General features: G+C 39.4%; 1 protein-coding gene across 1 annotated transcript in view; it reads left to right on the plus strand.

Annotated features, from left to right (window-relative positions):
* Positions 1 to 1,765: 1,765 nt before the first annotated feature.
* LOC118413512 (kinesin-like protein KIF16B) overlaps positions 1,766 to 13,464 on the plus strand; it is a gene marked incomplete at its 5' end in the record, with an annotated part of 34,967 nt that continues 23,268 nt past the window's right edge. Inside the window, 13 exon segments of the mRNA XM_035816970.1 lie at positions 1,766 to 1,879; positions 4,752 to 4,877; positions 5,430 to 5,462; positions 5,572 to 5,633; positions 6,283 to 6,401; positions 7,488 to 7,557; positions 8,166 to 8,238; positions 8,882 to 8,949; positions 9,374 to 9,474; positions 10,725 to 10,856; positions 11,376 to 11,473; positions 11,888 to 11,962; positions 12,303 to 12,374. Of these exon segments, the coding sequence (XP_035672863.1) occupies positions 1,766 to 1,879; positions 4,752 to 4,877; positions 5,430 to 5,462; positions 5,572 to 5,633; positions 6,283 to 6,401; positions 7,488 to 7,557; positions 8,166 to 8,238; positions 8,882 to 8,949; positions 9,374 to 9,474; positions 10,725 to 10,856; positions 11,376 to 11,473; positions 11,888 to 11,962; positions 12,303 to 12,374 (1,143 nt within the window).

Genomic DNA, 13,464 nt, shown 5'->3' on the forward strand with positions numbered 1-13,464 from the left:
GGCCGCGTAGCACAGTGGTAGTGTATTCGGCCCGTGATCGAGAGGTCGCCGGTTCGAATCCGCATGCCGTGTTGCCGGTCTTGTGCCCTTGGGAAAGGCACTTTACACGACTTTCCTCACTTTACTCAAGTGAAAAAATGAGTCGTCCCTCGGATAGGACGTTAAATGGAGGTCCCGTGTATGGGGAGAGTCATACCCTATGCACGTTAAAGAACCCGCCACATGTGCGAACATCCACCCGAGCGGATCAAACCATTCCGGCCAAAAATAGGGGTAGGGAATCTCCCGAGCAGCCCTCGTAACCCCTGCTTCGCCTATTGGGTCAGTTAGTCCTCACTCATAGTGAGCAATTGGGCTGGTCTCAATCATGATGTTTCTGACCTAGGGCGAAGAGTTGCTGTTACAGTTCCAATCATGTAACCCGTAACCTTGAGTGGCCTTCAGGCCTTGTTACGTGGTGACCATTGAGTAAAAAAAAACAAAAAAAAAAAAACATCAAAATTATTATCACAAATAACCCCACAAATCCAATAAACTCGTACCAGAACCTTTTGGAAGGACAAGTGGATCTGCCATTAAGTGTTGCCGTATCTCCTGAATCTAATGCCAAGCATTTCTGGCTCTCTTAAGTTAACTGTTAAAGCATTACCAGGATCCCCACATGCAGACCCTCGATAATACATGTACATGTATATAAAGAAAGAACCAAAAGTTGTGAAAGTGTTTACTTGGAGCTCTCTCTGACCCCAGACAGATGTCAAGTGAAAACATGTTCCTTTTATCTAGCAAGGTACATAAGCCAGTTTACATTTGGCCCCACCCCTGCCAGCAAACCTGAATCCTTCCTTTGTGAACTTGGCTCCTCTGTAGTAAGAAGAGTTTCCTGATGTTGTGGTCGGGTGAGACAGAGAGTGTTTAGTTCTGGGGTACGTGATGCACTTTGTGAGGTGTCCGTAAAAGCCCCTTGCGGCTTACCTGTGTATATTTGAACATGACCTTTAGTGGGCTTCTGTGTTAAATCAACAGGCTGGTGCACCCATTGCCAAGGTTACAGAGGATAATAGAGCACCTTAGTACCACTTGTGTCTGTGAGAATGACAGTGTGGCATTGAGTGGCTCAGCAGGTGTCCAAACATCACTGTTTACTAAACTTGAACAATCCGAAAATCACACACTTTATTTATCTTCTCATAGAATGAGTTACATGTGTTGGACTTGCTTTTAGTTTTACTGCAGGAAATACACACAGTAGGACCTGTATATTCTTCACAATGTGCACAAGTCTATCTCTTTTCAAGATTGAGCTCAATGATTTAACATGAGGGATTGATCATTGTTTATTTCTAAATTGAATTAAAGTTGAGAAAAGAAAGGCAATGTCATTATTGTTACTGTAAATCTTAGAATGTGTGTTTTGTTTTGATTTTTCATGTTTCCGATGTGAACATATTGATTCAACTCCTTCTACTGCAAAGTGAAGTCCCCACAAATATAAATGAAATTAACATAGTACCTCAAACATGACAGATATTCCAGTGAAAAATCAGCAGTTAAGTTTTTTGCAGAAAGGTGAATACTACCAACTTACTACTGTAAAGGTAGTAGTATATGCTCATGTGTGGGATATATATTCATGTACCATTAACGTAAGTGGTCCTCCTGAATTTATTGATATGTCTTAAAGGGCCTTCCTAAACATTAAGCAAATTGTAAGACCCTCCTTGATTTACCATTGTTGTGTTGACCTACTGTATTATTTTCACAGATGGCAGAAGGTGCAGAGGGAGACCATGGCAGAGAGAGGCAGAAGCATTTCTACTACGACTATTCCTATTGGTCAGCAAAAAGTAGTGACCCACATTTTGCTTCACAAGAACAGGTGAGTGCTAGTCAGGTCAAAGATCACTAGGAGCAGGTACACTGGTACCTTACTGGGTTAACAAAGGAAAAGATTGTTTTCTTTGCAATTGTGCTGAATTTTGGGAGAGCAATTATGGTTTATGTCATTCGGGAACTGCTTATTGCATGAAAATACATGTAGTATGATAAAAGTCCATCCAGGCAAAATGGTGTGAAACATTAGAGGCAAGTAGAAACAGCCTCCTGGCTCCTGGGAATCAAACCATGGCCCACCAGCTTACTTGAACAACACCATCACCACTACGCCACAAGGTTTGGACCATTTGGAATGGTCAGTTGGTGGTGGTTGAACCCACTGTTACATACAGGTGCATCATCTTGTAATGATGAATTCAACGGTTGCACAAATCCAAATTTGATTGTTCAAAGGTTGCTAACCAATTGTCGTCTAGTAGAAAGGATGCCCTATGACTATGAAGTACGCAGGAACCCCTTCAAATAATGATATATGGCAAACATAGACTCTTACAGTTGACATTGTTAGCAGGCCAGACTTGCCTGTAATTCGAACAATCTGTGTTATAGAATTGGACGTCACGGAACAGGAGAAAGGTAAACATGAGATTTACTCCAGATGTCTCCACTATTCAGTAGTTATACACATCAGATGGAAGACTAAAGGCCAAACCAATGTCTTGTCCATGGCAGACATTGTTTGCCATCTCCTACACAGGTGAATGCTGCCAGGGAACCTGTGTGTCCTGTAGGTCAATATTAGCACATTGGCTCCTTGTAGACGTTTGTCACCAAAACAAGTCCTACCTTCACCTTCTCAAGTGAGGGTCTACATTACCTTTTTCTGTGAGGCATAGCGAGCTGTGTGGAATAAGTGAAGAGTGTTTGGCCCAGAAGCCTGCCAGAGGTACTGTAAATGCAGAAACTTTTGCGGTGGTTTAATGTTCGCGGTTTCGCGGCGCCCGTTTCACTGTGCACTTAAAACCACCACGAACATTTTTCCATGGCATTATGAGACAACAGAGCATGGTAGACCCAAAAACTTAAAACCACAGTAAAAAGTCCCTTTTCCCTCATAAATCACCATGAACATAAATGCATTTACAGTATTGGGTTCAAGTCCTGTCATACTATACTACTATTGCTACTGATCTTGTGCTCTTTGGAAAGGCACTCAATACTACTTTCTTCACTCTATCCAGGTGTAAAAATGGGATACCTGTACTTGGATACCTATTTCTCAAACAAATTTGAAATTGAAGTAAACAATAGCACTGGATGACATTGGATTGGTCCTTGGTTTTGGTCACATTTTGTTTCACAACTCATAATCAGTCCCTGTTTTCTGGCCCTAATTTCTTTAATGAATAATGTATTTTGCTGATTTTTCCATTGTGTTAGAACAAAGTTGAATCTTTTTCAACTAGGTTTTTTGCTGGTCAGTATGAAATGGATTGTGAATAAGTACTTCATTGTTGCATCAGCTTTTAGTACTAAGTGAAAGTGACAAAGGAAGGAAATTGTTTTTGGCAACTTGTGTATATTCAAAGACGTTATAGTACTGGTAGTCTGGTACCGTACTTGTTAGGCAAATTCCACTATTTTCTCTTTTCATACCAGTCCAACATCAACAGGTGAAGTGAAATCCCAGTAGCTCCCATGGCATCTGGAATGTCATCATGTAACTCTTAGACTATTTGATCCTGGCTCATGTCAGCTCCTTGCCAAACCTGGTCACCAAAACAAGCCCTACATGGACCTTCATCCTCTCCAGTGTCATTTATCCGCACGCTTTGAACGTGACTTGCTTGATAATCAAGTTGGTTGTATGACAAAAAAATGATAGGGTGACTATCCTATTAAGGATTAGTTCTACCACCTCTGACCTTTACTTCCTGTACTTCTTGCCACTCATCAAGTCTGACCATTGCAGTCATCTTTCCACTCACTGTGTACACTGTTCAGGGCTCGAATATGCTTTTCTGCATACCTGCACTGGTGCAGGTAGCATTGGAAATTACCTGCACCACTGTGAATTAAGGAAGTATGGATCATACTAAAATTGTTCAGAAACCATTGCTATTTTTTTCTTTTATACTTTATAGGTGATAACATTCAATGCAGCTAATCCACATACACCTACATCATATTATATTTATGTATAAAACTCAGTACATGGACCAGTGCAGGTTAGGTGCAGGTAGACACCAGAAATACCTGCACAGCTCCAATTCTACCTGCACTAACCTGCATATGCATGTGGTATTTCGAGCCCTGCTGTTACTCAAATAACAAACACACCCAAAACATACTGGCACACGAAGTCAATAAAGGGAGTAAACTGAAGGAATATCATAATCTCCTTGGATGGATATTTTTGCCAAGCCAGGAAATCTCAACATGGTGGTTGGAGAGTATCCAAAAGTTGTTTTTGCGGCATTGTTTAATCCCTTGTCTTATCTTACTCCATCTTATTCCTCCTGCACCAGATGAGGGGGAGAGGTCACTTCCTCCCCAGATAAATATGATGACTATGGTGAGAATCTAGCCCCTTTGACTGGGGCTGGAGCCTATCCAGAATACTGGTGTTGTGATGACACACTAGTGCTCGGTTACACCTGTGATGTATGGATGTTAGAGATCCTACTGGGCCTAGCAAAAAATGTACTGTTTCTGGTTACCCAACCAACCATAGCAAGAGACGTAAAATTTTCGTTCAGACATGTCAGCGGTAAAAACGATGTAGACTTTCATGCTCTAATTTCTGTTGTAATAGATTAAATGCTATAAAAACAGATCAAGATGGCATACATTGTACAAATGTACAATGTTCAATATATATAGCAAATGGCATGGTTGTATTCTTCATCTTCCAGGTACATAAAGACCTAGGTGAGGATGTGCTGGAGAATGCCTTTGAGGGTTACAATGCCTGCATCTTTGCCTACGGACAGACTGGTTCTGGGAAATCCTATACCATGATGGGAAATCAGAATACACCTGTGAGTATGGATGTTACATATCGTACTGTATTGTTTGTATGTGTATGTGTGTGTATATATCTATGTCTGTGTGTTGTCTTCCCAGATATTTGTGATCAGCTTAACTTTAGAAGGTCTGGATGGATAGTGATGGTATTTAGCATCTTGGTAGGTATCTGAAAGACAAATGCAAACTTTGATTCTGGACCTCCTGGCAGCTGTCCATGGTACTGCTACAGTATTCCGTTTTTTGTATCTTTTGTAGTAGTAATAGTAGTAGTAGTAGTAGTCTTGGTCATGCTACATTTGTATGGTTTTGATTTTTTTTTTTGTGACAAATAGTTTTTTTTTGTGTCAGGAAGAAGTGGTGTAGGTTTGGGCCGCCTGGCAGCTTGTTTACGAAATGAAGTATTGTATAGAGGAAATATAACTTTTTTTTTATAAGTTTGTATAATGATTGAAGTGATTAGACTATCATATGTATGTATGTATATTTTGTATGTACATGTATTTATATATCTATGTACATGTAGTTCTAATGGAATGCCATTTTGCCTTGTTTGTCTTCTACAGAATCAGCAAGGCCTTACACCCAGGATTTGTGAGGTAACTGTCCATTGCTTTCTCTGAGTCAATAATTTCAATGGTAACATTATTGCGCTTAATAACGATTCCCTTGAAACTTACCTCCATGCACTGCTTTATTGTCTAACAGGGTTTGTACTCACGAATTGAAGCTAATGATGAAGAGGGCATTTCCTACAGAACTGAAGTTAGGTAAGTACATGTGTATTGTCTGCTAAATGAAGTCTAGGGCTGCTTTTGCGCTCTCAAAATTAGAGCTGTGCACCTAACCTTTGACCGTTAGTACATTGGTGCACCGAGTTATTTTTGATTCTACATTTGAATTATGCATATTCTTGACATTAAAAGTGTCAGAGAAATTATTGATTGTTTCAAATTTCGTAGTTAGCTATAAAATTTGGGTCCATCCAGATTGTGTAAAGAATGAAACAGTGTTTTATAGCACTGTGCATTCCAATATTAAGTGCCCCAAACTAACTTCCAGATTCTGCTTGCAACTTGGGACAGGTGCACTCTTTCTTACCTCATTGGAATGGGAGGTATCACTTGTTTTTAGTGAGATTGTGTGTGTGTGTGTTTCCACACTTAAAAGTTAAATGTACACAGACTTAGGGCCACTGACAGAAAGTTAGGTCAAGTTCAGTTAGGTCAAAGTATGGTTTATTAAAGGTTATCTCATTTCTTCTCTTCAATATCCTGCTATATGTTTGTCTGTTGCATATTGGGAACCAGCAGGAAAATACATGAATGAGTAAAACAAGAATTTGACAAAACTTCTATATTTCACGACGATTTCACAGAGGCATGATCATGAGTTCTTAAATTTCTTGTTTGTGTGTAGCTACCTAGAAATCTACAATGAAAGAGTTCGTGACTTGCTGAGAACACCAAGGAAAGGCATGGCCTCAGGCCACACACTCAAGGTGCGGGAGCATCCCAAGGAAGGACCATATGTGCAAGGCAAGTGTTCATGACCTGACAAGTGAACAAGGGTGAACGTAAAAATAGTAATCACTTTGATTTTGGCAAGGCTAGCATAGCAGTATCAGGGTATGGGTAATTTTTTAATACTCACCATGTATGATGAAGACTTCTTAGGAAGGGAAGCAGCCAGGAAAATATAGGTGATAGCCTTCAAAACAATTGATGTAATTCTTTCAGGCTTTAGATATTTCTGTATTGAATGTGATCTTGAATGCAAGTGAGTGTATTTTTGACAGTTAACATCTAAAGGCTTTGTTTTGTCTATCTACATGGACTAAAGACCTTGCAAGATTAACAGTACCCAGTTTAATGCTGTTATGTCTGATAGGGAATCAGGCTTGCTCTTGTTCTTCTACAGAGGAAGCTACAATAACATTGTATCTATAAAGTCCCTTACATAAAGGTATTTCCTAAAGCAAACCTGGAAACATAGAATACAGTATGTATGCTTGATATTGTTCTGGCTTTCACCTGTTATATTCATTCTTCAAACCAATTGTAAAATGATTTCTATGGGCCTATTTTTACACATGTATTGGATTCAGCAAAAGTCAGGAAGAGATTGTGAATTTTACAAGTACATGTTTGGAAACAGACAAACAGTGTATGCTGGAAACTTTGATCTTGTGTCTGCGACTTTTCACCAAGAAAGTGTTAACTTGAGAAGATTGCCGCTGGCTCTGAAGGGAGCAGGTGTGATATTAAGTTGCACTGTGCCAATTTCCTGGTGATTACTCGGAAATTGTCTCGGCATGAGCTACTTGGTTGATTCTTCATTTCAGTACATCCTGGTGTTAATGAGCTGGGCCAAATGTTAACAGTAGTCAGGTTGTCATATCCAAGGCAGCAAAGTTGTAAGGGTTGTTGACGTAAAATCTACATGTTCTGGATTCAAATGGAGCCTTTGTAATGTTGTTCCCTTTGGAAAGGACTTTATACTTAAATAAGCACAATGGACTTTCTCGAATGTTAAACTGGTTTACTGATGAGAAGTATGTCCTGCATTAATACATGTAAGCCTGCACTTACATTCTAATAATTGATTCCATGTTCTTCATGCAGACCTATCCAAACATCTTGTTCAGGACTATGGAGACATAGAACAGCTGATGGACAGGGGAAACAATATCAGGTGAGGTAAAAATCAAGGGTTTGATATGTCCATACCAACTTGCTATATGTATTTGCTCAAGATGGTCACAAGCTGTCATACAGTCAACAGAATTGGCTGTATTTATTGATCGTTAGAAGGTTACCAAATTAGAAATGGCCACCAATGGAATCCAGCATATTCTAATGCAAGTTTGCTCCTCTGGTCACATCAAAGGAGAATACGACTCTCCCCAGGTTGATAAGTACCATTGACTGGTGCAGACAATCTCTTAAAGGTCAACGATGAAGTCCCAAACGCAGATGACCATGGTCCAGAGAAGGTTGGGAAGCCATGGTCAGCTACATTTGTACAAGTATGTGTTGTCTTGAAGCACATACACTGTACCTGCCAAGTATGGTATGCTCAGTTAACCTTCCCCCTGCTTCTTGACCTGTAACCAGTACATATTTTGTGCCACAAGGCTCCAACAGCAAGGGGAAGGTAAAACAAGGAGCTCTGGCTACATGTTTGTTTTCTGACTTGGTCCTTACACATGGTCTTGTCTTCTTAGCTGATACTAAGGGGATCAGAAGTGTTCACCCCTGTGTCTGATAAAATAAATGTTCTTGTGTCCCGTGGTTCTACAGGACTACAGCCTCCACCAATATGAATGATGTCAGCAGTAGATCACACGCCATCTTCACCATTGTGTTTACACAGGTGAGTTTGATTTTGCAGATAATCGTAGCTTCTATAACAACCATGTACATGCACACTACATGCACATACATTTGTACATGTAGTCAAGAACAGTATGCTAATTAGTTAGACAATCAAACTTGAGGGAAATTTAACAAACTTGTTAATAGCTCTTTTTCTGTAGAAGCACTTCCTGATTACCTGTACCTTATCAAACTCTAGACCTGTCATATTCACTGGATATATAATTATCACTTGGCACAGCTGATACAACTTGAAAAATCCAGAAAGTTCTTGATCCAAGTCTTGTGTAAGTCTGAGTTATAGTTTCTGTGGGTTAACCATGATAGTAAGTTGATATCACATGACTTGGAGTTGTCAGATGTTAAGCTCTACTTTTGGACTGCTGTGCAACAGGACTGCACAATACTGTATAGTCTTTGCCACATCAAACATTGCTTAGAAGGCACCTTGCACTGTAGAAGCTGGTTATATTACAGTGAATGTCCTGTCACACCTAACCTTTTTACATCTTGCTGTAAGCATTGTTTTAAGTTATCTGAGGAGGATGTAGTTCTTGGCAATGAGCAGCAAATAGTTCTTGGAAAAAAAGCATTTTTGAAGACACGATGAATTGATACCTGCCATGGTTTGTTTATTCTAGGCCAAGTTTAACAGGGAGATGCCCAGTGAGACTGTGAGTAAGATCAACCTGGTGGACCTGGCAGGCAGGTGGGTCGTCCTATCATGGGCCTGCTGATTGACAACATACAGACCAGGGCTCTAGCCAGCTCAAATTTTTTTCCGCCAGCCAATTCCCACTGTCGCGAAAACCGCGAAAATTAAGTTAGAAAGACGGAATGGGTTAAGATATATAGATATCAATTTGAATAAACCATGCCCAAACACTAGTCTAGAATGTGAACAATGACCGAAAACTGCTTATTATGATGGTAAAAATAGTCTTTTTTTATAGTTATTCATCTGTAGGAATTAGGATGATGAAAAAAAACTTCAGGATGGCTTAGAACCTTGCATCAACTGTACATTTCTCGGTCAATGATGAAAGGCAGTGTATGCTATCTGAAATGTCTGACAGTTTACCCAGTTACTTAAGAAACATTAATTTGTATTGTGTACATTGTATTGTTTACAGCGAGAGGGCCAGTGCAACAGGTGCCACTGGGGACAGGTTAAAGGAAGGAGCGAACATCAACAAATCCCTGGTAACTCTGGGGAACGTCATCTCCACTCTAGGTAAGTCACCCTGGGTGAAGAGTTCATCACCCTTGTTTAAGTCATCAGAAACATATGTTGTACTGTCAAGTATACTTAGTCAGTTGTCTTTTATCATTTCTGTCGAAGAAAGTCTTTTTGTCAGTCTTAAATTTGCACTATACATGGTGCAATGCTCTGGTAGCTGTATCGTGGAATACATTGTTGCAAGAGTGCTGTAAGTACCTTTGAGTTTATGGGGATCTAGTTTTGAAGTAGATAGAGAAAATGGAGTGAACGCATTGGGTTTTAGTTTGCTGTTGACTTGGGGGTAAGCAGACAGAAGACAGAACAAGTATTTTTTCTGTGATTTCACGTTTTTCTAATGTTGCCAGAAAAATTTCAACATTTATAGTAATTCTTCTGCAGTGATAGTCTGGCTGTCATTGCCAACTGTACATGTATGTCACAGTTTAGACTACAGAGGGCAGCGAATGTCTGACAGGCTAAACATTTACTGCATCAGACTTCCCTTTGCCATGCCCAAATCTGTACACATCTTGCTGTTGTTTGATTAAATGCCAAAGGGCTAGCTGCGCATGCTAGCAAAAAAATAAACTTTGATTGGCACGGAAGCTGTGGTTGTACATGTACATGTACATGTACTGTAATTCACTTTGTCTTCTTGGTACCAAACTTTCACAGTCTGAGACTATTTAACTTGTTCACTTTGGCAAGTGCACGTAAAAAAAAGTCTGAATTATTTGTTATCAGTAATGATAAGTTCATGTTACAGTCGTCCCCGTGAAAACCGTGAACATAATAGTACATTGAAGTAATCAGGAATTCCAGTATATCAAATACCCGGTAGTGTTTTTTTTCAATATGTGCTCCATTAGCTAGCCTTTTAACCAGGTATTCTACAAATTAAAATACCATTGTCTTGATATGTTGTATTTTGTTTTAAGTGTCCTTTTAAGCAAAGTTAGTGTACTTTGTGTTCCTGTAGGATGGAGCAAAAATCATGACTTGTCTTTTGATTAAAGTTTGAAAATTTTCCTATATTCATAATGCTGCAGATTGTTTAAAAAGTGGAGTTTTGTATTTCTTGCACATACAAGTAAGTAGTGTAATTTATCAGCTATGCTCAATGTAGAGCTTAACTTTGCTAAATATAACCCACATTCAATTTCTCACTTGTTTTACAACATGGTTCAAGGGTCCATTGTGCTGTAGTAATGCCTGACCTTTGACCTCACCCCTTGAATAATATCTTAATCTTTTTTTTCTAGCGGACCAATCCATTGCCAGCTCCTCAGCTCATGGCAGCAAGAAGAAGTTCTTCATTCCATACAGAGACTCCGTCCTCACCTGGCTGCTCAAGGATAGCCTGGGGGGAAACTCCAAGACAATCATGATCGCAAGTCAGTCCCACTGTCTTCTCTCTTGGTATTCTCATGCAAGATGGAGTTGTCTTGAACCCGTTCAGTTTAACAAACAGCTAGTCTTTCACTGGTTGATACAGAAGAGACAGACCCAATTCTACAAGTTAGCAGGAAAATTACCTTAGCTTCTGTTTGGTAGCATAATGACCACATTGTAATATCACTTCTTGGTAAATGTATATTAGACATAAGTCCTGGAGGATATGGGAAGGCAGGAAGAGTACAGTCAATGCCAAGTATTTTGAACACATACATGTACCTTGTAAAAGTTGATTGGTTTTTGTTTTTGATCTAAATGCTTAACCTTTGATTCCGAGGTTCTCCTTCTAAATGTCTAAATGTCTAAATTCCCATTTTCTACATCAATTCATTCAGTCATATCAACCCATTAATCTCCCACAAATTTCCTGACTGGGATGAGGGCTTTGCCCAGTAATGTATAGAATAAAATAGAATAGAACGTTTTGAGCTCATTATAAGAATGTCTCCCCCCTTCAGCAATCTCTCCTGCAGCTGTTAACTATGGGGAGACCCTCAGTACACTTCGCTATGCAAACAGAGCCAAGAACATCATCAACAAACCCACCATCAATGAGGTAAGTGTGAACTGTTCTTTTAGAACATTTTTACCTTTTTTTTCTATTGATGGCAATGCAAGAGTTGCTACTTTTGAAGAGTGGAAATTAATAGGCAATTCTGACTTTCCAACACAGTTAGATTAACCAATGATAGCATGACAATTACCATAGTAGTTTGACGAATTAGATAGTGACTAGTTGTCCATCAACTTCGCATTTTTGTATTCTTATTTTGCATGGAGGTTGATCGAGCTATGGTCTATTGGTTTCTAGTTATATGTTTATATGTCATATTCATACATAACTATAAATGTTTACATGGAATTTAATTATTATTATACAGCTGCAGTGTGAGTGATATATTTTTCAGTAGTACTTTCTTCTTTCTGGTTTATACATTACAACTGAAGTTTGAAATTGCCTTCCTCATAGGATGCAAATGTGAAGTTGATCCGTGAACTACAAGCAGAAATTGGAAGGTTAAAGTCCTTGCTTGGGGGAGATGCTGTAAGTACCTGTACTCCTGTCTCTTCTGTAGGTTTCCAAAAGAAAGTGCTTGATACAGTTAGTGCAATATAATTACATAAATGCATTGGAAATGCATATTCGCAGTGGAGAGGTCACCACAAAACCATGAAAATGAAAACACGGCACTAAAAACAATGAACATGTATGAATTTTAAGCCCTGTATTTTTTTTTTACATCGGCTTTTCAAATAAGTAGCCCTGGTGCTCAACCCCTGACATAAAGTTTCTGAAATACTGAGTTTGTATCTATATGCTTCTATTGTCAAGATTTCATGGTTATAACTTCTCACAATGTTGACTGCTATTGTGCTAATTACAGGGTGTGTCCAGTATGTCTCCATTTGGTCCACACGAGGCAGAGCTGAGGAAGCTCCAGCAGAATGAAGCTCAGGTACAGTTTGTCTATTTTGTCTGTAATAAGCCAGCACACAGTCTGATCTGCACATGCACAAGGTGAAGGGTGAAGGCCACTAACATATTCTAACAGTTCTTGTCTGGATTATTGATACCATGTCAGGGGCCTTCACCTTTGACATTATTACCCATTATGCATCTGGCTGGGCAAGACTAGTGTAGTTGAAACAAAGCTTCTTACACCCTAATCCTACCTGTTCTCTTAAGACAGATATCATCTCATGATTTGTATCAGTAATTCCATTCAAATAACTTGAAGTGCCCACTGGTGTTGCTCCAACAGAAAAGGTGTACTTTTTTGCATCAGACTGAAGTTTCATTTTATAATGGCTTAACCTCTATCCTGAATCTTGTCCAGAAAGAGTAGCAGGGGCCAAGTTTTGGTCAAATGTTTTGAATAAAGAAAAGTCATGCTTTCAACTCGTTTAGGTCCAAGTCTGGACCTGTACCTACAGTGTAAACTGTTGTACCTGTACCTCTACCTGTATCTGTACCATGTCCCTGAACCTAGTAGAGCTTTACATGAAAATTGTTTTGTTAAATTAGGTTCACAGCCCAATTATAACCTGTTGGCTATCATTTCTGTTGCAAAGTATTGGAATACATAACAATTTAGTCTAAGTAGAATGTTATGTTGTTCCTTTGTTTGTTTCATATTAGAAAGATTGCTATGGTATATGATTATGTTTTAAAAACCAATTGTTACATAGCAATAGTGCCCTGACTGGATGCCTCTATTCATTTTTACTTTGTCAATCAGTTGTCTGGTAATGGTGCCATGTTTTGTAGTTTAGAATTTTTCAACGGGGACAGGAAGTCACAAAATCCTAGTAGGAGCAGTCAAGGAGAGAAAAGACATTGTCTTATTTGGTTAGGCTCAGTGTTCTCAGGAAGGGGAACAGACAGGGGATGAGAAATGTAAGACCTCTGCCTCCCCCCTCAGGCTGTGTTTGCCTGTACACAACATTGACATTTTGACAAGTCCAATACATGTACAGTAAAAATGTCAGACCTCATCCCTGCGACCTCTGATGTATGTTATCAGATCAAAGGACACCTGGGGAAGG

Source organism: Branchiostoma floridae, chromosome 1, assembly GCF_000003815.2.
Source record: "Branchiostoma floridae strain S238N-H82 chromosome 1, Bfl_VNyyK, whole genome shotgun sequence".
Taxonomy (NCBI): domain Eukaryota; kingdom Metazoa; phylum Chordata; class Leptocardii; order Amphioxiformes; family Branchiostomatidae; genus Branchiostoma; species Branchiostoma floridae.